Raw genomic sequence first — 24,720 nt, forward strand, 5'->3', positions numbered from 1 at the left:
TTTGTTTGATGGACATCCTCTTGGAGATGGAGATTCTACCAACTATCGCAGTGTTGTTGGTGCTTTGCAATACTTAACTCTTACTAGACCAGATATTTGTTGTTCGGTCAACAAGGTATGTCAATTCTTGCATGCTCCAACCTCTGTTCACTGGACGGCAGTCAAACGTGTACTTCGTTATTTACAAGGCACTATCACCCATGGTCTGCGTATATCTAAGTCTCATTCCATGTTAGTCAGCGCATTCTCTGATGCAGATTGGGCTGGTTGCCCTGATGACAGAAAGTCTACTGGTGGTTTTGCTGTTTTTGTTGGTAGTAATCTTGTGTCTTGGACTGCACGAAAGCAACCTACAGTTTCTCGCTCCAGCACAGAGGCTGAGTACAAAGCACTTGCTAATGCTACTGCCGAGGTAATATGGGTATAGAACCTTTTGACTGAGCTGGGTATTCCTCATCCTAAGTCTTTCTCCCTATGGTGTGATAATTTAGGAGCTACATACTTATCTGCAAATCCTATTTTTCATGCACGGACAAAGCATATTGAAATTGATTATCACTTTGTCCGTGAGAGAGTGGCTCAGAAACTGCTACACATACGGTTTATTCCCACTGGTGATCAATTGGCTGATGGCTTTACTAAACCTCTTACTCTTCGCCAGATGGAAGTTTTTCGTCGCAATCTCAACTTGGACAAGTTGTGATTGAGGGGGAGTGTTAGACATTGTATTACGTATACACATGGTATATGTATAAACCATGTGTATTACGATTGTAGGCATGCGTGTGTGGTTTAAACTAGGGATATCTTGTTAGGGTCTACCTCTTGTGTTTAACCTTGTAGATAGAGATAGATCCTAACTCCTTGTTGTAATCTTCTAGGTCTTGTGCCTTTATTAACACGCACGCGTCCCTGCTAAACGCATACACTTCAAGCCTTTCTATTCTCACAGTTGGTTCGAAAAATAGCAGTGGCCACCAATCCATGCCGAAATTAGCATCTCTATCCCGGTACATAAACACGTACGCGCCAGCATGCAAAAAATTCTAAACCACCCACTTCCACGTTAACCGACCATGCACGCCGATCAGCTAGTACCGGCGGTCGTCGCCGTCGTGGCCGTGTTGTGCCTGCTCATCGCCGGCCGCGCGGATGGCCAGGACGAGTACGTCCCTGCTACCGCGGGGAGCCAAGAGGTGGAGCCGCAGCCGGGGCTGCTGCCGGGGGCCTCCCTGGCCAAGGCGTTCACAGGCGGCTACTTCCCGCAGCAGCCCAAGGCCGAGCCGGAGCCGGAGCAGACGACCACGGAACCGGAGCCGGAGCCGGAGCAGACGACCAGGGAACCGGAGCCGGTCACGCCCACGCGCGACCAGGGCGATTTCTACCGCACCGGCGTGACCCCGACCGCGCCGGAGCCGCCGGCGATGCTAACCTCCCCAGAGACGTGGGAGAAGCCGTGGACGCCATTTGTACCCAAGACGTCGGCGATTGTTCCCAAGACGCCGACGTATGTGCCCGAGACGCCGGCGTTTGTGCCCAAGACGCCATAATTACCATGGGCCTTAAAATTATTCCCTCCATCATGGTTTAAAAGCGCGTGTTTGAAAATTCTTTCGAACCTATGTGGTTATTGATTGACTGTGAGATGAGCTGAAAAATAGCATTCACAATCAAATGCATATAAAAGTAGTACAACGAAATACTAATTAGCTGCTAAGAGTAAATTCAATGCGCCTTAAACCTTGTTTATTGTGAAAATGCACGTAAATTTAACCGTGCCTTCTAAACTGTGACGAAGGAAATATAAACGATGTATCGAGGCTGACGGGTCTTTTAAACCCGAAAGGAAGTAGTATTTAATAGGTCTGATCGTAGAACATATATGTGCATCATCATCACATCAGAACCAATAGTAACATAAAACATGACCTACAAAGATGGACGATCATGAGGCAACACGATAGAGAGACAGAACTACTCATCCTCCGGTTTAGCAACAATGAAACCGAGAAAGAGAAATCTCCCATCACGTCCATGGTGGAGCACGAAGATCATCATGTCTTCAATATCTATGTCGTACATACGACTACTTTGCTCCACCCATTAAAACCAATATTTCCATCTCCTTGTCACGAATACGAGTATGAAGTCGAACCGAGATGTTAACACTAGGATGGAGCACAATGGTTATAGCTCTTCATTTGCACTCATCTCCTTAGGCACAGTAAGTTGTGGGAGTATCTGGTGAGAGAACACAATTTGAACACTTTAAGGAATCTAGATAATTGCCGGAGTATCTGAAGATAATGAGTATGTTGTCAATATTGGCCTTGTTCAAACAGTATTGCGGGGGCATGTAGGAATGATCTCTCGGTCCAGCATTGTAACCATTCACGAGCCTTCAAATTTGATCAACAAAGCCGATGGCAAACCTCATCTCTTCCTAGCTTACTCATCTTCCGTCATTAACCTCCATATTTTCTATAAAGTGTTTTGTTACAGTATTCACTCTGTAATAAGCTATCAAAATATTTGTAAATAAGATCACTTAAATATAGCATCCGGATGAAATGTGATTATATAAATCTAGCTGTAAATATGGTTACTTAAAATTAATTGCTGGATATTTGCCAGAATCATTACACGGATGAGTTATTGTATATCATTGCTCAAACGTAGACGATTAGGTTTTCCACCTAGTCCGAGGGGCATCTCTACACGTACTTCGAACTGATATATTTTGACAAATTCTTTCCAAATACGTCATGTGAAAAATGTCTTATCTTTTTAGTTCCTGACCCTGCATACTTGAAAACAAAAGCTCTCTCCTGTCTTAGATCTATTTATAACTTTACTCATATGCACTATAACCCGTAGCAATTACCTTTGTTTACACGTATGAGGAATTAGCGAAACACACGTTCTTCAGTTAGGTCATCCATTATTGTTGGCAATAACATGGTTTAGGACATCCATTTCAATGTGGTTGGTTCGAAAAATAGCAGTGGCCATCAATCCATGCCGAAATTAGCATCTCTCTCCCGGTACATAAACAGCGTACGCACCAGCATGCAAAAAATTCTAAACCACCCACTTCCACGTTAACCGACCATGCACGCCGATCAGCTAGTACCGGCGGTCGTCGCCGCCGTGGCCGTGTTGTGCCTGCTCATCGCCGGCCGCGCGGACGGCCAGGACGAGTACGTCCCTGCTGCCGCGGGGAGCGAAGAGGCGGTGGAGCCGCAGCCGGGGACCGCCGCAGCCGGCGGCGAGGAGTACGTCCCGCAGCCGGGGTTGCTGCCGGGGGCCTCCCTAGCCAAGGCGTTCACCGGCGGCTACTTCCCGCAGCAGCCCAAGGCCGAGCCGGAGCCGGAGCAGACGACCACGGAACCGGAGCCGGAGCCGGAGCAGACGACCAGGGAACCGGAGCCGATCACGCCCACGCGCGACCAGGGCGATTTCTACCGCACCGGCGTGACGCCGACCGCGCCTGAGCCGCCTGCGATGCTAACCTCGCCGGAGACGTGGGAGAAGCCGTGGACGCCATTTGTACCCAAGACGCCGTCGTATGTGCCCCAGACGCCGGCGTTTGTTCCCAAGACGCCGTCGTATGTGCCCCAGACGCCGGCGTATGTGCCCCAGACGCCGGCGTTTGTGCCCCAGACGCCTGCGTACGTGCCCAAGACGCCGGCGTACGTGCCCCAGACGCCGGCGTACGTGCCCCAGACGCCGGCGTATGTGCCCCAGCAGCAGAGTGGCGGCGGCGGATCGTACGCTGGCGGGGGCGGCAACAAGCAGGTGGACGACGACGGGGAGCCGGTGGACGGGCTGAGCCCCAAGGCCATCGACAACATCCTCAAGGAGCACAACGCTTTCCGCGCCAAGGAGCACGTGCCCCCTCTCACGTAAGCTAGCTACCACTACTAGACAATGCATGCATGCATGCATCCCGCGGCGGCCGGAGACGATGAGGATGACAACTCCGGCGAAGCTGATGGGATGGATGGATGCAGGTGGAACGCGACGGTGGCGCAGTACGCGCAGCAGTACGCGAACAAGCGCAAGGGGGACTGCGCGCTGAAGCACTCGACGGGGCCGTACGGGGAGAACCTCAAGTACGGGGAGGGCAAGGCGTGGACGTGGCGCCACACCGTCGACGAGTGGAGCGAGGAGAAGAAGAACTACCACTACGGCTCCAACTCCTGCGACGCCGGCAAGCAGTGCGGCCACTACACCGCCGTCGTCTGGAAGGGCACCACCGGCGTCGGCTGCGGCCGCGTCACCTGCACCACCGGCGACACGCTCATGGTCTGCAGCTACTACCCGCCTGGGAACTACGACGGCGAGAAGCCATACTAATAATAATCCATCTTATCAATCGGTTAATTAACTTATTAATTATTACTTCTTTCTCAAGTAGTACGTAGTACTACTCAGGTAGTACAATGCATTTTTGTTCTTAATCTTTCTTGCACATACATAATATGTGCATAAGTTAGCAATCTTTTTCCTAACAAATTAAGCCTCGCAGCTGCTGCATGCATGCTGTAGAAAAATAGTACCAGGTACTGTATTTTGTTTTTTTTGAGCTTTACCAGGTACTGTATTTCGTTGGCAAGAACAGCTTATGATGTATATTTTTTTTTTACCGAAATAATGTGCTTTGTTTTTTGGCAGTAGAGAGAATACTTACTCTCCTACGAAAGTAGTTACTTTTATGCAACAATTGAAAGAGGCATGCGGTCCTATAGCTTTGTAAATTGAATCCTCTTTTCAAGAAAAATGGTCGAGTTGTTTTTTTCTGACTTTAAGGAAGACCTTTCATCCATCGACCGGAAAGAGATTCATACAAGCCGGACAGAAACATTTACATTTTGAATATGTTTTAATTAAAAAACTAAAACTATGTGCACGGTTCGGCCTCGCGAAGTTCCATTTCTATGACACGGATATGCTACGCTAGTCTACGGCCGGTCACGATGGATTCTTTTATTTTCTCCATATCCGACAGCCCAGTCATCGCACCGTCGGGGCCCTGGAGATACGTTCTTCCTCCTTAATTATCTTCTCCATGTCCGGCTACGCCGTTCATCAGAGTGGACAAGCACGGCTAGAGGGAAAATGATATGACTTTTTAATAGGCATTTCATAATGAATGCTATCAAGTTGACAAATTAAGATGCATAATGTAATAGTATGCGTTCTTTGGTATTATGTCGATTTTTAGTAAATAGTTATATAACGCCATTTTTTAAAATGAGTTGTAAAATGTTAGCACTTCTAGCTCTTACATAATAAGAGCATCTACGATCGGACCCATATATCCGTCGGACAGGTTGTCCGGTCAGTAACCGGTTATAAAAACACGATCCAACCGGATGTTAGCACTTCTAGCTCTTACATAATAAGAGCATCTACGATCGAACCCATATATCCGTCGGACAGGTCGTCCGGTCAGTAACCGGTTATAAAAACACGATCCAACCGGATCTCTCATATCCTTCTCAAACGTCCGTACTGACCGGCACCTTTCATATTCATCTCAAATATAATGATGATATGAGGGGCTCGCGGACGCCCCGAACAAACCCGACCAGTCAACTAAGTAGGGCACGACTCCATCCGGGACCACATTTTCTCTTTCTTTATTCATTCTTTTTTTTTCTTTTATTCTCCATCAATCACGTGTAAGTGACCAAGTGAGCAGACATATAAAAAAAATATAATTATACGGACAAAAATAAAGGTTTAAAATAAACACGCCCGGTCATTAATCGGACGCATCGACGGATGAATAATTGGTCATATTTGCTATGGCAGGCTCGTAGATGCTCTAAGCTGGATCATTGAATAATCATATGACATACGATTAAAAGGACGTTGCTCCCGATTGAGGACTGTGCTAGTGGTTTGTAAAAAATATTATCTTTAATTCTCTTTTTTTTTCCAGTGGTCACCTGTTGTGGTACTACCAAATGTGGTATATGAAATCCTATTTAACCCTCATGTTGCAAGGTTAATTCCGAAATTAGTTTTGTCATTTTCCATCCACAACCTTGGTGGGGCTAGATGCCCCTAGCTTGCCCCTAGCTTGCCCCTAGCTTGCCCCTTGGTGTAGTAGGAGGCAGTGCATGCCCTAGTCCGTGTCATCCCAAGGTCCGGTCCGGTCGATGGAGCGCCTGCAGATCGATGCATGGAGCAAGAGACAGTACTGCTAGCATACACATAACGCATGGCTTTTTGCGTAGCTCCGTGCATGTAGCTGCGCCAGCGAAGTGACACGACGCATGCAAGCTAGTCGTGGAAAGACGAGCAGCCAAAGCTAGCTGGTGGCCGGAGCAGTAGACACATCAAGTGCAGGTGGTTCAGGCAGGGCCTCTGGTCGTCCTCCCCTCTGCTTCACTTCACCTCACCTCTCTCTTCTCTGCCTTCCCTCCCACCCGATGGCGCGCCGCCGCCATGCCGTCGTGGTCGTCCTCTTCCTCGTGATCCTCGCCTCCAGCGCCGCCGCCACCGAGGTGCGCGCGTAGCACCCTCGTCGTAATTAATCATGCATGCTAGATTGCGCGCGAGCTGGTGGTTTGCTGATCGATCGATCGTGTGTGGGTTATGCAGGAGGAACGGGGCAGCGTGGGGGCGATGATGCGGCAGACGCTGGGGTCCCGGCCGCCGAGCTGCGAGGGGCAGTGCCGGTGGATGTGCGGCGGCCGCCGGTGCGTGGCCGTGCAGGTGCCCGTCACCCCGCGCGACCTGGAGCAGCAGCAGCAGCAGCTGAAGAAGAAGAAAACGAAGAAGGAGATGGAGAAGACGACATCGCCGGCGGCAGGCCGAGGAGGAGGAGGGGCGGCGGTCCTGCCGTCCTCGTACGACGACCACTCCAACTACAAGCCGCTCGGGTGGAGGTGCAAGTGCCTCCACTCCTAGCCAGCTTGATCGATCGATCACGCCATGGATGATGCATCATGCATGGATCCTAAGCTACGTGTACCTTGCACGTACTTACGTAGTGGTCAGTGTATATGAATCTGAAGCTTGGTTCCCATGCTGCATTGTCTATGGGAATGGATCTGCAAACATTGCTTTTGTGCTCTGCTCTTCCCTGTGTTCGATTCGACCGTGTAATTAAACGTCTATTTCGAGCCATCCAGTTATGCTACTACTACATGGATGCGTTATTTTCTTTCTGTTCTTTTTACAAGCGCTGCATGCATACGTTGTTGATGTGTTTACACGACCCAGTACAGTAGTGTCGACAAAGGTTTTCTCAATCAGTAAAAAAAGGCCGATACAAGTAGAATTGGTCAGGTAAAAAATCAAAGAGGGTGGATCAACATCAACATGCATTGCCGTTGTGAATTCAGTAGGAGCTTTGCTACGGTTACGTAAGTTACCTACCTACGTAAACTTATGTGTTAGCTGATTTGGCTTAATTTGATTGGACAAAAAATTAGACCCAGGCCCACACCGCCCTCAAAATCAGGAAGGCTGATTAGTTTAGAAAGAACCTCACGTAAGATTACGTAGATAGATTATCGTAGGTCTAGCATTATTGATTCAGTAGGTGTTACTGCAAGCGAAAATGCTAGACCTACTAAAGCCTACATAAGTTTACTAAACCTTTCAACTAATCTAAACATGTCCCTCCTGATTTTCAGGGGTGGGTGGGCCTCATCCTCCTCTTAATCCAATCAGTTATTGCCAAATCAGACTATCACGTATGTAGATGTAGCATTGCTCTAGTGCAAGAGCAAGACGATTCGATTCGGCCATGCAGCGCAGTCAACATATATACTCCCTCCGTTTCTAAATATAAGTCTTTTAAACGATTTTACTAGGTGTCTACATACAGAGCAAAATGATTGAATGTATACTTTAAAGTATGTCTATATACATCCGTATATAGTCTACTAATGAAACCTCTAGAAAGACTTATATTTAGGAACGGAGGGAGTAAACGCTGTGAGACCGGACAAGCGAGGTCGACACATGCCCCACGAGGAAGTGTTGTCACGTCCAATCCGATGAAAGGAAGCAATGGCGACTCGGCTTTAGCTCCGCTGCAAAAGCAGCAGCCAGGAGGAGCTTGTTTGTAATGTACTCCACTACTTATTACTGCGGGCCAGTCCGTGCAGTGCACCTACTTCTACTTGAGCTTGGACGGAGAAGCAGGCTAGGGCGCTCTGCCCCGATGGATCGATCGAAGCCTAGCTAGACCTTGTACGTGCTGCCATGTGTGTATGATCCTTGTGTGCATGTGCATGAGTTGGCGACAGATCGATCATCACAGTGTGCCGCGCCCGCGCCAGATGGAGCCATCTCTAGGTTACACGTGCGCAACAGGCGCAAGCAAGCAAGCAAGCCTCACTGCCGCCATGCACGGGCAAAATCTCGTGTTTCGAAACCTTTTCCAAGTAAATCGAGAGATCTGATCCACGTTTGTAAGAAAATTGAAATCTGACCCTTTTTTCTATCGTCAAGCCTCAAGACGGTAGAGTATGACAACCTACCGTCATCAAGGATGCGTCTTCCATGATGTACGTGGTCCTCTTGCATGCATGCTACTCTCTTTGTTTCTAAATATAAGTATTTTTAAGTATTTCATTAGAGAACTACATACGGAATAAAACGAGTGAATCTACACTCTAAAATATTTATATATACATTTGTATGTAGTTTTTTAATGAAACCTCTAAAAAGATTTATATTTACGAACGGGGAACTGTTTTTTTCAAATATTGCATTTTTTCTATTTTATTTGAAAAATATTGTGATGGATCAAAAAGTTGCAATTATGTAACACCATCAGCCACCCTGTAGCCGCCGACTCGATCCTGTCGGCCACGCCCAGACCGATTAATTAGCTTCTATCGGCTTCGGCTTCCCAGTTTGTCGCTAATCGGCCTTAGCTAGGCCGATTAGTACTAATCGGCCTTAGCTGTGATCAATTAATATTAATCGGTCTAATTGTGGTTAATTAATACTAATTATCTTACTTGTGATCAATTAGTACTAATTGGTATTGGCAAGGTCAATAGGTGCATGATTTTTTTTCATGTGTAACTCCAAATTTTTTATGGCCACGATAGCAAAATTAACCCTTTATAATTTTTTCGGCCAGTTTTTCCCGTCTTTTTCCCGCCATTGCATTTGTCATCCGAGTCTATAAAACGAGTCTTTGAAACTGTCTTCCTCCATCGTCTAGCTATACTTGAAAACACCAACTTGCTAGTCATTATGAGTTTGCCTTGCTCGGATCAAAGCATTAGGCCTAGAAAAATAAAGAGTGCGAATTTGCCTTGCTCAGATCAAAGCATTAGGCCTAGAAAAATAAAGAGTGCGAGTTTGCCTTCGGGGGTGGAAGTACTGTGTTGTTGATGTGGCGATCTCTGCAAGGTGAAGGAGGTGACGAATTTTTTCAGATTGGTCGGGCATGAAGTTTTTCATGTACGCCAATTATAAGGAAGGTCCACCCATTGCTACAACATCGTACATCAGTCCTTCGCTATGCTTCAGTCATGAAAAATAAACACGTTGTTGATATTATTGTTGAGTTGATAGTAACTATATTTCTAATTTTTTTATAGTATCTTCCTCCTCTGTGCATATACTAACGTTGGTTTGACACAAAAATACGAGACTGAACAGTGACCGAAATTCGTGACAAAGATCATCGTGCATGGACTAGTTTGAATGCCGAGTGGCCCGGTCCAACCTGACCGAGCCAATCGTCGGCTAGCACGTGGCCGACTAGCCACTGACCGGCCGCAGCAAGGCCAACAAGAGCCCATCGGCCACGACAAGGCCGACCTAAGCCAGTCGGCAGCTGAAGCAGTATTATTTAAAAGAAATTCAAATCGATGTATTATTTTCCAAACTCAGTAAAAAAGATGCAATAGTCAAATCGACTGCATACATTGGCTCCAGGCGACCTGCACAGGCTTGGCTTGCTGCAGCACTTTATTACCGATGGTCTCGTCAAGTCTAGTCTTATCTGCATGGATGGATTGTACTGTTGATGCTGGAGAAGGAGGCGGTGTGCATGCATGTGGTTGGAGCTTCACGTTTGGCTTTGTATACACAGGTATCAAAAGTGTCTTTTATGAACGCACATCTTACTAGCTAGCCCTGTTCGGATACTCTAACTTAGCTAGTGGTTAGAGTTAGTTTCTAGCTCATGACTAATTTTAAATTAATTTTAGCCAAACAGATGTTTGGATGGAAGGGTTAGATTGACAATAGATGCATTTTATGGAAGGAGAAAGGTAATTTTTTAAGGGGAGTGATCTGCGCCGACGCGCCGGCCCAAACTTTTCGCCGGTCGCGCCGGGCCGCACGATCCACCAACCCCCGCGCGTCCGCACCGTTGGATCCGCATGTAACATTTTTTCTCCTATGCAGCAAAATGTCGATTCGATGCAGCAATTTTTTCAACGGTTGCAACAAAAAATAAAATTTGTAGCAAAAAAAAAATCTACATGATTGTAGCAAAAAAACGAAGCTGATGGTACGTGGTAGCAAAAGTCAAACGCCGGTTGTAACAAATATTTATGTGACGTGTATGCAACTTTTTAGTGAACGGTTGCAGCAAAACATGATGCCGGTTGTAGCAAAAATTAATACGGTTGTAACAAAAGTAAAAAAACATCGATTGTAATAAAAAATCCGACGAACTGGAGTTGCAACCATACGTATATGCAACTTTTATACTGGGACAAAATATAGTAAAAAAATGCTTGCAGCAAAAATGACGCTGATTGCAACAAATTTAGACGAAAAATGTTGCATCCATTGACCAACGAAGCGTGCGGGGTGGGAAAAATATTGCATGGGCCAGCGCTTGAGGGGGCGACCGGCGCGTCGGATGGAAACGATTCCCTTTTTTAATGGGCCCCATGAGAACTAGCTCAAATTAGCATCTCTTGGCTGGTGGGAGAGAGAGAAAAAATATTTTTTTAATGAACCCCATAAAAACTAGCTCCAATTAGCACCTCTTGGATGGGATAGTTTTTTTGAATGGGTTAGATGCAATTAGCTCCAATCTAATCCTTATGTTTGAATAATTTAGGGCTAGTTGAACCAAAACTAGCTCAAACTAACTCTAACGTATGGAACCAAACAGGAGCCCTACTAAGCTACAGAGGATTGATTGATCGGGTCACACTGCAGTGATGTACCTGCAGGTTAGTCCAATCCATCCATGGTTTGTCGGGTCAAGTCAGGTCAGATGAGGCAGGTGCCTGCGTCTGCATCTACTCCATGCAAAAAAAAGAAAACATCGGTCGAGTCAGAGCAGCATCTTTTACGCACACTGCGCTGCCTAGTTGCTAGGGCCGTGCAAGCTGTCCAGCCATATGGCCTTCCATGCACTGCGGCGGTCTTTTTCGCAAAGTTTAACATAAAATAAAAATCCATTTAAGAAAAAAACATAAGATGATCCTTTTGCATGACGTCACGACCAGCGACATATGTCAAAGATGACCGTGACACCATTGGTCCGAATTGCGTCACATGACGCCCCGCGGCGGGGCGCCATGCTCATTACCATCACGCCTTGGTCCACGGCAGTCCTGCCCAAATGGGCTGGTCCGGCACGGCACGAATGTTAGCAGGTTCGTGGTGTGTCGGTTCACGTGCGTAGCCTCCTGGCCCAAGCATGGTACAGGGAAAATCCCTATTTGACGCTCTCTGAGTCGTCCTCTCGGGACATCGCATAGACGCACCCCAGCTACCGATTTAGAATTGGCAGGTCCATTTATATGGCAACATATCCGGTGTTGGGAAAAAGGTTCCTAGGCGGTTTTCTTAGTTTTGGAAAACTTCTACAAAGTTCCCTCAATTAGTTTTTATTATTTTTGTTTTTGTTTCAAAAATGTTCTGGATTTTCAAAGAATGTTCTGGAATTTGAAAAAATGTGTTGATTTTCAAATAATGCTCTGAAATTTTGAAATTTTAAAAAATGTTCTGGAATCGAGATTTTTTTCCGGAATTTAAAAATATCTTCCGTAATTTTAGATAAAAAATCTGATTTTTTTTTCTGTTTATGTTTTCAATAATGTTCTGGATTTTCAAAAAAGGTTCTCAATTTACAACAAATGTTTCGGAATTTGAAAAAATACTCCGGATTTTAAAAAAATGTTCTGGAGTTTCAGAAATGTTCTAGAATTTGAAAAAATGTTCCGGAATTTGAAAAATGTTCTGGATTATCTTTTAAATATTTTCTGTTTATCTTTTAAATAATGTTCTGGATTTTTAAAAATTATTCTCAATTTACAAGAAATGTTCCGGATTTTCAAAAATGTTCTGGAGTTTGAAAAATGTTCTAGAATTTTAGAAAAAATTTAGGAATTTGAAAAATGTTTCGAAAGTTGAAAAAAAGTTCCGGAATTGAGAAACTTTTTCTGGAATTTTAAAAAATGTTCCATGATTTTAGAAAGAAATTCTGAATTTTTTCTGTTTATGTTTTAAATAATGTTCTGTATTTTCAAAAAATGTTCTCAATTTACAAAAAAATGTTTCGGAATTTGAAAAAATGTTCCGGATTTTCAAAAATGTTCTGGAGTTTGAGAAGTGTTCTAGAGTTTGAAAAAATATTCCGGAAATTGAGAAAATGTTTCCAAATTCGGAAAATTATTCCGGAATTTGAAAAATGTTCCGAAATTTGTAAAAATTGTTCCGCAATCGAGAAACTTTTTCTGGGATTTAAAAAATGTTCCGGAATTTTAGGAAAATGTTCCAATTTTTTTCTGCTTATGTTATAAATAATGTTCTGGATTTTCGGAAAATGTTCTTAATTTCCAAATATTCTTCGGAATTTGAAAATATGTTCTGGATTTTTCAGAAAATATTCTGGAATTTGAAAATTGTTCTATAATTTGAAACAATGTTCCATAAATTGGAAATTGTTCGCATTTTTGAAATTTTGTTCACAAATTCGCAAATACAACAGCTGATTAAGTTTCAAAAATACAACAGCTGATTAATTTGAAAAAGATTTCCATTTACAGTTTTTGTTTGGAAATACAACAGCTGGTTAATTTTAGGAATTCTAAAAATTTATTTTCCATTTCAAAACTTGTTCTCAAGCTTCAAAAAATGTTCGCGCTTTCAAATTTGTTCAGAATTTTTCGAAATTGTACGCCATTTCAAAGAAAATTCTCAATATTAAAAAATGTTCGTGTTTTAAAAAATTGTTCGCGCTTCGAAATTTGTTCAAGATTTTTCAAAATTGGTGTCGGCTTCAAAATTTGTTATCAAGATTCTAAAAATGTTCGTTCCTTCAAACATTGTTCACGCTTACAAATTTCGCTTACAAATTTGTTCTGTGTTTTAAAAATTGTTCATGTTTTAAAGAAATGATTGAGAAATTAAACATTTTTTCTTTTTAATAAAAAGAATTGCGTTTGTGAAAAATAATTGTGTTCATAAAATTACTCAAAATTTTGTTTGTGTTTTTCAAAAAATGTTCTTAAGGTTATTTAAAAATTATTTGCCTGCAGATTTAATTGTAGAATAAACTGTTTTTACTTCTACAACTGTTTTAGGAGCCATCACAGTTACCTTATAAATGTTTTTGAAGTAGCACCTTGACGAAAACAGTGAAATTTCATCTTTTATTAGAGCTCAAAAATTAGTTGAATCAATTCAGAAAACACTTGTAAACAGCATCAAAAACCGTAGAAACAGTTTGAACGGTAAAAGCAGCATGAAACAGTGAAAACAATCCAAACGTGTGCTAAAACAATCACGGAAACAGCTCAACGCGCGTGAAAATAATTGCGGCCCATTAAAGCCCATCAATCAGCACTTCTGTACGAAGCCCTTCTAATTCACGCAAAATGCATCCAGTAGCACCTCCCCGGCACGGGGGCTATACGGGCCGGCCCGTCGGTACGACGGGCCCGCTAGCGTGCTAGTCTTTTAGCATTTTAGGCTGTTATTTGGGCCGATGTTTGCGTGTTCGGCTGTTTTTTGGGTCGATTTCGACATATTGGGCTGTTTTTTGGGCCGATTTTGGTCTATTGGGCTTTTTTATCTTATATATATAAGATAAACGGGTCGTGTTGTGCCGTCCCGTGTGCCCAGCCTTCACGCCCAGGCATGGCCCGAGGCAGGCCGCATGCCTGGCACGACCTGATTAGCCCGTGTCGTGCCTGGCACATGGCGTGCCGGGCCGCCGTGTTTCTCGGCTGGCCGAGGAAACACGACCCTTTTGGCCCTGGTCCAAGGCGTCATAAATGTATATGCATGCAAAATACTTTTTTAGAGCATCTCCAATAGAATATGTATATTTGGATGTCTATATATTCATATAGGCAATGCAGTTTTATAGCATAACATCTATATTTTGTCTCCTATATTTTAATAATATTTTGTAATTACCAATTCAACTACCATTTTATAACCTCCAACGGTTCTATTCCAACGGCTTTATTTCAGGTCTATATATACCACCCATTCCCACCTCTTTTAAATCATTCCATCTTATGCTTCTCCAATCTCTTTTCCGAGTCTTGTGTCTTCTCTCCTACAACACAATGAGTGAAAAGGATTCGTTTTGGATATGCTCATGAATTCGTCATCGTCGTCTTCACCGAACGATGACGAACTAATTCTTGCAACATTTGCTGAGTGCAAGGAGGAAGAGGAGGCGAATGGTCGACATCACGACGGTTCCATGATGGGACGACAATATTTGTATCGCGAAAGAGATGCCGGATTTGTTCTACTCTGAGTCGACTACTTCAAAGAAAATCCAACCTTTCCCGAAAGTTACTTTGGTCGAAGGTTGGTATTACAACATTATTCTCTATCTGCCTATTTGTCATCTCCGTATCTCATATTTGTTTATACGCACGGGTATAGAATGTCTCGTAATTTGTTTAATCGCATAGCTGAAGCAATACTCGAGCATGATAGTTATTTTAAGCAAAAAAGAATTTCTGCTGGAGCTCTTGGGTTGCATCCTCTACAAAAGATGATGATCGCAATGCGACTACTAACTTATGGATATGTTGTTGATGCCGCGGATGAGTATTGTCATTGAGGAGAATCTACCAATCTAGCTACATGGAAGCAAGAGCATCGGAAGCAGAAGCTCTAACTTTTCGTAAACGTTCTTTATCTCACTTATTTCCATGAGGCCTTATCTATGTATCAAGAGAATCAGGGCTACATAAGTTTTCATCATTAGAAGTTGTACATGGACTTGCATCAAAAGTTTTCTTCTGCTTTTTTGAGGCCCCTTCGAAACCACACAAGTCACTCACTTTGGATGTTTTTACAATTCTAATCAGCAATGCATTAATGCAAATGACTTATTTTTAGGATCTTTGGACTTGTATAAAACAAGTGCCTCGGCTTGGTGCACAAATAGACAGCCTATAGTTCATCCTCTTTAGTAGACCAATTCAGTCCTTTAATAGATTTTGCTTTGATAAATGCATATGTTTTTTGAGTTGATTGGGTTTCTTGCTCCCCAAGTGGACTATCTCGCACTTGTGATGATGCATCAAAGTTCAACATCTCAAGAAAACGCCCGTCATCTTCCATCTACAAAAAATTAGAAAACACACAAACCTTCAGTCCAAATGCACACACAAAAGCCACAGATCCCACCTACCTCCCCTCTTGCGCCGTGCTCCCATTCCTCCCTCCCCCTGCGCGGTGACCCCTCCCTCCCCCTCTCACGTCGGCGGCGGTCCTCGTCCCCCCCCCCAAGCGGACCGGCAGCAACAACCCTCCCCTTCCCCCCGAGCGGACCAGCGGCGGCGACCCTCCCCTCCACCCCTGAGCGCCGCGGGGGCGGCGACCCTCCCCTCCACCCCCGAGCACAGCGGCAGTGGCCCTTCCCTCCACCCCAGAGCGCAGCGGCATCGGGATCCACCCTCCCCTCATCCGAGCACGAGCGTGGTGGCAACCCCACCCACGGGCGCCGAGCGCGGCTTCCTCCCCTACCCCTGCATCTGGATCTAAACCAGTGATGGCTCTACACGATGGTGTCACGCGCCACTTCCTCCTCTCAACGCAAAGGAAAACCCTGGCGTTCTGTTCGCTATGAACGACGGGTTCACATCGTCCAGGGCTGGACGTTATGGAGTGCGATTTGGAGGATGTGTAAGTTTACACATCCATATGCAGGAGCTGTTGGAGGCCCATTTTTCTTCCTTCGTCATCTAAACGGCTATAGACTGTCCTTTAGACTAGCTATTGGAGATGCTCTTAGTATCTAGCTTCTTGATAGTATATCGATTTAGTTATACTATTGGTGAACGTAGCATGGGAAACAAAAAAAATCCGACGCACACGAAGACCTATCATGGTGATGTCCATCTACGAGAGGAGATTAGATCTACGTACCCTTGTAGATCGCTAAGCGGGAAGCGTTAAGAAACGCGGTTGATGTAGTGGTACAACTTCGGGATTCAAATCACCGTCGTCCCACGATCTGTTCCGATCTAGCGCCGAACGGACGGCACCTCCGCGTTCAGCACACGTACAGCTTGATGACGATCTTGGCCTTCTTGATCCAGCAAGAGAGACAGAGAAGTAGATGAGTTCTTCGGCAGCGTGACGGTGCTCCGGTGGTGGTGATCATCTACTCCTGCAGGGCTCTGCCCGAGCTCCGCAGAAATCCGATCTAGAGGCAAAACTATCTGGAATAGGTTTGAGTTGCACGTGGCAAAGTTGTGTCTCAAAAACCCTAAAACCACGAGTGTATATAGGAGGAGGGGAGGAGCCAGCCTTGGGTCTCAAGGGCTCCAAGGGTGTGCCGGCCGAAAGGGGGGGGGAGGACTCATCCTCCAATTCGGTTTGGGAAGGAGGAGCCATCTTCTTCCTTCCCACCTCCCTCTTTCCTTTTTTTCTTCTTTCCTTTGTTTTTTTACTTGTGGCACCATAGCCCTCTTGGGCTGGCTCCACCAGCCCACTAAGGGCTGGTGCACCACCCTAGGGTTAGTGGGCTCACTCCCGGGTGGGTGGGCCCCTCCCGGTGAACACCCGGAACCTATTCCTCATTCCCGGTACACTGCCGATAATGCCCGAAACTTTCCGGTGACCAAATGAAACCATCCTATATATCAATCTTTGTTTTCGGACCATCCCGGAAACGCTCGTGACGTCTGTGATATCATCCGGGACTCCAACAACATTTGGTGACCACACATATAACTCAACTATACTAAAAACATCATCGAACCTTAAGTGTGCAGACCCTGCGGGTTCGAGAAATATGTAGACATGACCCGAGACACTCCTCGGTCAATATCCAATAGCGGGACCTGGATTCCCATATTGGATCCTACATATTCTCCGAAGATCTTATCGGTTGAACCTCAGTGCCAAGGATTCATATAATCATGTATGTCATTCCCTTTGTCCTTCAATATGTTACTTGCCCGAGATTCGATCGTCGGTATCCGCATACCTATTATAATCTCGTTACAGGCAAGTCTATTTACTCGTTCCGTAATACAAGATCCCGTGACTTACACTTAGTCACATTGCTTGCAAGGCTTGTTTGTGATGTTGTACCGAGTGGGCCCCGAGATACCTCTCCGTCACACGGAGTGACAAATTCCAGTCTTGATCCATACTAACTCAACAGACACCTTCGGAGATACCTGTAGAGCACCTTTATAGTCACCCAGTTACGTTACGACGTTTGATACACACAAGGTATTCCTCCGGTGCTAGTGAGTTATATGATCTCATGGTCATAGGAATAAATACTTGACACGCAGAAAATAATAGCAACAAAATGACACGTTCACATGCTATGTTCATAGTTTGGGTCTAGTCCATCACATGATTCTCCTAATGATGTGATCCAGTTATCAAGTAACAACACTTGCATATAGTTAGAAAACCTTGACTATCCTTGATCAACTGGCTAGCAAACTAGAGGCTTTCTAGGGACATTGTTTTGTCTATGTATCCACACATGTATCTATGTTTTCATTCAATACAATTATAGCATGGATAATAAACGTTTATCTCGAAACAGGAAATATAATAATAACTATTTTATCATTGCGTCTAGGGCATATTTCCAATAGATACAACTCTACGTCCATGATAAAAAACCAGATATGTTCATGTATGATGCATGATTCCCATAGAAAGCTAGACCAAGACCAATAGCTAGAGCAATAAAGCAAATGTGCGTCCTAGCTAGCTAGAGCAATAGTACATGGGTAGATGCTATAAGAGCATATGGAGGAGACCTGTAAAAGTTGACCCTTAAAAACACGCACTAGTAGAAAACATGATTTTGGTCCTCGCATGATAAAAGCATTAGTCCCGGTCAACGTATGAACCGAGACTAATGCGTGCATCAGTCCCGATTCGAGCGGCCATGATGCCGGTCGGACCTCGGCGGGTATCAGTCCCGGTTCTTCTAGGACCTTTGACCCCAGTTCGTGCCATAAACCGGGGCTGACGGGTCTGGCTCCTGGCGCAACCCCTTTAGTCCCCGTTCGTGTCTGGAACCAGGACTAAATGGCTATCTTCAGTACCGGTTCTAGACACCAACCGGGACTAAAAGATTGCCTATATATATGCTCGTCCGTGCCTGCTAACTCCTCTCATTTTGGCTGGTAGTGTGTGGAGGAGTGTGCTACTCTAGTTCTCAACTCATATGCACATGAGGTGTTTGATGAAATGCCCGAGCCACCTCAAATGAATTTTTTAGTTTGCACATCTGTAGGGTGCCATCCCATCCCCGTGCACGTTGTCCTCTCCCCCATTCATTGTCCGCGTCGATCTCGTCGATCGCCTGCACCACCGTGGTGAGCCTCTCGTTCTTAATTATCTTTTTTAAAGAACAATTATGACTTGTATGATTTATATAGCTACTTGTATAATTTTCTTATTTTTCTTATTGTTTGTTATTACATAGTGACATGTTTTCGAGGATTCATATCACTTTGTATCATTTGGTAGTGTACTCTTGTTTGATTGCTTTATATGTAAAGCGGGACGAAAGCCTATTTCGAGGGAGTGATGGTTGAGGCTGGTGGGCTCCCTCCTCCACGCCTCCGCCTGGTCTGGCTTATTCAATATATGGGCGCTCTGCGTCGTCATCTTCTCCGAGACGTAGATTGCGCACCCCTCCTTCTCCTCCTCCCTCTGTCCATTTCTCTATTTATGCATGGATCTGGGTTCCTATTTTATTAATAAAGAGAATATATTAATATCGCAAAGATACCAATTACATCTAGCATCTGCAACAACGCAATACCCTAATAGCATTACGGATGCACATATCCAAAACAAAAAGAAGAAGAAGCTAAAAAAGAAAAGCCCCGCTACAGAGTTTCAGTCCTTGCAGCAGTAGTACAACCACCACCAAAACAACACCTCAGGTTCAAGTTCTCTAAAAGGGACGCCTCAAAGAAGGAAATAGTGCACAAGCGCCATCGTCACCCTACCGTAGATCTTGGTTTTCACCATGAAGATAGTCACCGCTCTCAAAAAACAATACCTTCAACAAGGCCATTGCGAGGAACAACCAATTAAGACCAGGACTTGGATTTCATCCTCAAAGGTAAGACCTTGAACATTCACATGTGATGTCACACCCACTTACATACCACTTCTACGAATTACGAAATTCCAAGAAAGTTCCTCGCTGTCGTAGGCTCCAATCACCATTACCGGTCCTCCAACATCAGCTTCCATGACATTCTCCGCCTCTAACTTCACCATTAAGCAAAACATAGCTCCTGATGGCAACAAATAGCAGAACTTCGCGCCGCTCCCTCTTTAACGGAGGACCAAGGGGCACGACCGAATGTTGGAATTATGCCCTAGAGGCAATAATAAATATAGTTATTATTATAATTCCTGTATCAAGATAATCGTTTATTATCCATGCTATAATTGTATTGAATGAAGACTTATATACATGTGTGGATACATAGACAAAACACTGTCCCTAGCAAGCCTCTAGTTGGCTACCCAGTTGATCAAAGATAGTCAGGGTCTTCTGATTATGAACAAGGTGTTGTTGCTTGATAACTGGATCACGTCATTAGGAGAATCACGTGATGGACTAGACCCAAACTAATAGATGTAGCATATTGATCGTGTCATTTTGTTGCTACTGTTTTCTACATGTCAAGTATTTGTTCCTATGACCATGAGATCATATAACTTACTGACACCGGAGGAATGCTTTTTGTGTATCAAGCGTCGCAACGTAACTGGGTGACTATAAAGATGCTCTACAGGTATCTCCGAAGGTGTTCATTGAGTTAGTATGGATCGAGACTGGGATTTGTCACTCCGTGTGACGGAGAGGTATCTCGGGGCCCACTCGGTAAGACAACATCACACACAAGCCTTGCAAGCAATGTGACTTAGTGTAAGTTGCGGGATCTTGTATTACGGAACGAGTAAAGAGACTTGCCGGTAAACGAGATTGAAATAGGTATGCGGATACTGATGATCGAATGTCGGGCAAGTAACATACCGAAGGACAAAGGGAATGACATACGGGATTATATGAATCCTTGGCACTGAGGTTCAAACGATAAGATCTTCGTAGAATATGTAGGATCCAATATGGGCATCCAGGTCCCGCTATTGGATATTGACCGAGGAGTCACTCGGGTCATGTCTACATAGTTCTCGAACCCGCAGGGTCTGCACACTTAAGGTTCGACGTTGTTTTATGCGTATTTGAGTTATATGGTTGGTTACTGAATGTTGTTCGGAGTCCCGGATGAGATCACGGACGTCACGAGGGTTTCCGGAATGGTCCGGAAACGAAGATTGATATATAGGATGACCTCATTTGATTAGCGGAAGGTTTTCGGAGTCACCGGGAATGTACCGGGAATGACGAATGGGTTCCGGGTGTTCACCAGGGGGGGGGGGGGCAACCCACCCCGGGGAAGCCCATAGGCCTTGGGTGTGGCGCACCAGCCCTTAGTGGGCTGGTGGGACAGCCCAAGAAGGCCCTATGCGCCATAGGAAGAAAATCAAAGAGAAAAGAAAAAAAAAGAGGAGGTGGGAAAAGGGGGAAGGACTCCTCCTTCCAAACCTAGTTGGATTCGGTTTGGAAGGGGAGGACTCCCCCCCTTGGCTCGGCCGAACCCCTTTGGGGTCCTTGGACCCCAAGGCAAGGCTCCCCCTCTTCCCCCTATATATACGGAGGTTTTAGGGCTGATTTGAGACAACTTTGCCACGGCAGCCCGACCACATATCTCCACGGTTTTACCTCTAGATCGCATTTCCGCGGAGCTCGGGCGGAGCCCTGCCGAGACAAGATCATCACCAACCTCCGGAGCGCCGTCACGCTGCCGGAGAACTCATCTACCTCTCCGTCTCTCTTGCTGGATCAAGAAGGCCGAGATCATCGTCGAGCTGTACGTGTGCTGAACGCGGAGGTGCCGTCCGTTCGGCACTAGATCGTGGGACGGATCACGGGACTGTTCACGGGGCGGATCGAGGGACGTGAGGACGTTCCACTACATCAACCGCGTTTCTTAACGCTTCTGATGTGCGATCTACAAGGGTACGTAGATCGAATATCCCCTCTCGTAGATGGACATCACCATGATAGGTCTTCGTGCGCGTAGGAATTTTTTTGTTTCCCATGCGACGTTCCCCAACAGTGGCATCATGAGCTAGGTTCATGCGTAGATGTCTTCTCGAGTAGAACACAAAAGTTTTTGTGGGCTGTGATGTGCGTTTTGCTGCCCTCCTTAGTCTTGTCTTGATTCCGCGGTATTGTTGGATTGAAGCGGCTTGGACCGACATTACTCGTACGCTTACGAGAGACTGGTTTCATCGCTACGAGTAACCCCGTTGCTCAAAGATGACTGGCAAGTGTCAGTTTCTCCAACTTTAGTTGAATCGGATTTGACCTAGGAGGTCCTTGGATGAGGTTAAATAGCAATTCATATATCTCCGTTGTGGTGTTTGCGTAAGTAAGATGCGATCCTACTAGATACCCATGGTCACCACGTAAAACATGCAACAACAAAATTAGAGGACGTCTAACTTGTTTTTGCAGGTATGCTTGTGATGTGATATGGCCAATGATGTGATGTGATATATTGGATGTATGAGATGATCATGTTGTAATAGATAATATCGACTTGCACGTCGATGGTACGGCAACCGGAAGGAGCCATAGGGTTGTCTTTAAACTAACGTTTGTGCTTGCAGATGCGTTTACTATTTTGCTAGGATGTAGCTTTAGTAGTAATAGCATGAGTAGCACGACAACCCCGATGGCGACACGTTGATGGAGATCATGGTGTGGCGCCGGTGACAAGAAGATCGTGCCGGTGCTTTGGTGATGGAGATCAAGGAGCACGTGATGATGACCATATCATGTCACTTATGAATTGCATGTGATGTTAATCCTTTTATGCACCTTATTTTGCTTAGAACGACGGTAGCATTATGAGGTGATCTCTCACTAAAATTTCAAGACGAAATTGTGTTCTCCCCGACTGTGCACCGTTGCTATAGTTCATCGTTTCGAGACACCACGTGATGATCGGGTGTGATAGACTCAACGTTCACATACAACGGGTGAAAAACAGTTGCACACGCGGAACACTCGGGTTAAGCTTGATGAGCCTAGCATGTGCAGACATGAGCTCGGAACACATGAGACCGAAAGGTCGATCATGAATCATATAGATGATATGATTAGCATAGGGATGCTTACCACTGAAACTATACTCAACTCACGTGATGATTGGACTTGAGCTAGTGTAAGTGGATCATGAACCACTCAAATGACTAGAGAGATGTACTTTTTGAGTGGGAGTTTAGCGAGTAATTTGATTAAGATAAACTCTAATTATCTTGAACATAGTCTAAGTCCACTTTGAATATATTTGTGTTGTAGATCATGGCTCACGCGACAGTCATCCTGAATTTTAATACGTTCCTAGAGAAAGCTAAGTTGAAAGATGATGGAAGCAACTTTGTAGACTGGGCTCGTAATCTTAAGCTAATCATACAAGCTGGGAAGAAGGATTATGTCCTTAATGCTGTGCTAGGAGATGAACCACCCGCTACGGCTGACCAGGATGTTAAGAACGCTTGGTTAACACGTAAGGAGGACTACTCAGTAGTTCAATGTGCAGTCTTGTATGGCTTAGAACCGGGACTTCAACGTCGCTTTGAGCGTCATGGAGCATTTGAGATGTACCAGGAGTTGAAGTTCATCTTTCAGAACAACGCCCGGATCGAGAGGTATGAGACCTCCGATAAATTCTATGCTTGCAAGATGGAGGAGAACTCGTCTGTCAGTGAACATGTGCTCAAAATGTCTGGGTACTCAAACCGTCTAGCTGAGCTGGGGATTGAACTCCCGCAAGAGGCTATCACTGACAGAATCCTTCAATCACTGCCGCCAAGCTATAAAGGCTTTGTGTTGAACTACAACATGCAAGGGATGAACAAGTCACCCGACGAGTTGTTTGCGATGCTGAAAGTCGCAGAGTCTGAACTCCGTAAAGAGCATCAAGTGTTGATGGTGAATAAGACCACTAGTTTCAAGAGAAACAACAAAGGCAAGAAGGGTAATTCAAAGAAGAGCGGAAAGCCTGTTGCCAATTCGACGAAGAAACCCAAAGCTGTACCTAAGCCCGAAACAGAGTGTTACTATTGCAAGGGTATGGGTCACTGGAAGCGCAACTGCCCCAAGTATCTGGTGATAAGAAGGCGGCCAAAGAAAAATCAGGTATATTTGATATACATGTTATTGATGTGTACTTAACCGGCTCTCGTAGTAGTGCCTGGGTATTCGATACCGGTTCTGTTGCTCGTATTTGCAACTCGAAACAGGCACTGCGGAATAGACGAAGGCTGGCGAAAGATGAAGTGACGATGCGCGTAGGAAATGGTTCCAAGGTTGATGCAATCGCCGTCGGCACAATTTCACTTCAGTTACCATCAGGATTAGTTATGAACTTGAATCATTGTTATTTAGTGCCTGCTTTGAGCATGAACATTATATCTGGATCTTGTTTATTGCGAGACGGTTACTCTTTTAAGTCAGAGAATAATGGTTGTTCTATTTCTATGAGTAACATCTTTTATGGTCATGCACCCAATGTGAGAGAATTGTTCATATTGAATCTTGATAGTGATACACACATACATAACATTGAGACCAAAAGAGTTAGAGTTAACAATGATAGCGCCATATTTTTGTGGCACTGCCGCTTAGGTCATATTGGTATAAAGCGCATGAAGAAACTCCATGCCGATGGACTTTTGGAGTCACTTGACTTTGATTCACTTGACACGTGCGAACCATGCCTCATGGGCAAGATGACTAAAACTCCGTTCTCCGGAACAATGGAGCGTGCAAGTGACTTGTTGGAAATCATACATACCGATGTGTGCGGTCCGATGAGCGTAGAGGCACGCAGCGGATATCGTTATTTTCTCACCTTCACTAACGATTTGAGTAGATATGGTTATGTCTACTTAATGAAACACAAGTCTGAAACATTTGAAAAGTTCAAGCAATTTCAGAGTGAAGTTGAAAATCATCGTAACAAGAAGATCAAGTTCCTACGGTCTGATCGTGGGGGTGAATATCTGAGTTTCGAGTTTGGTACTCACTTAAGACAATGTGGAATTGTTTCACAGTTGACACCGCCTGGAACACCACAGCGTAATGGTGTGTCCGAACGTCGTAATCGTACTTTATTAGAGATGGTGCGATCTATGATGTCTCTTACCGAT

The 24,720-nt window shown here is 44.9% G+C and overlaps 2 protein-coding genes across 2 annotated transcripts; both read left to right on the forward strand.

Moving 5' to 3' along the window:
• The first annotated feature begins 3,105 nt into the window (after nucleotides 1–3,105).
• On the forward strand, nucleotides 3,106–4,731 carry LOC123398761 (probable pathogenesis-related protein CaO19.6200). The gene is made up of 2 exons (XM_045093215.1): nucleotides 3,106–3,905; nucleotides 4,014–4,731. The coding sequence occupies exons 1-2, from the start codon at nucleotides 3,112–3,114 to the stop codon at nucleotides 4,357–4,359; spliced, it is 1,140 nt and encodes a 379-aa protein (XP_044949150.1). The 5' UTR covers nucleotides 3,106–3,111; the 3' UTR covers nucleotides 4,360–4,731.
• Nucleotides 4,732–6,340: 1,609 nt separating this feature from the next.
• On the forward strand, nucleotides 6,341–7,162 carry LOC123396425 (EPIDERMAL PATTERNING FACTOR-like protein 2). Its single transcript, XM_045091364.1, has 2 exons — nucleotides 6,341–6,518; nucleotides 6,616–7,162. Exons 1-2 carry the CDS (start codon nucleotides 6,444–6,446, stop codon nucleotides 6,922–6,924), a joined length of 384 nt encoding a protein of 127 aa, XP_044947299.1. The 5' UTR covers nucleotides 6,341–6,443; the 3' UTR covers nucleotides 6,925–7,162.
• Nucleotides 7,163–24,720: the final 17,558 nt, after the last annotated feature.

This window comes from Hordeum vulgare, chromosome 5H, assembly GCF_904849725.1.
Source record: "Hordeum vulgare subsp. vulgare chromosome 5H, MorexV3_pseudomolecules_assembly, whole genome shotgun sequence".
Lineage (NCBI taxonomy): Eukaryota > Viridiplantae > Streptophyta > Magnoliopsida > Poales > Poaceae > Hordeum > Hordeum vulgare.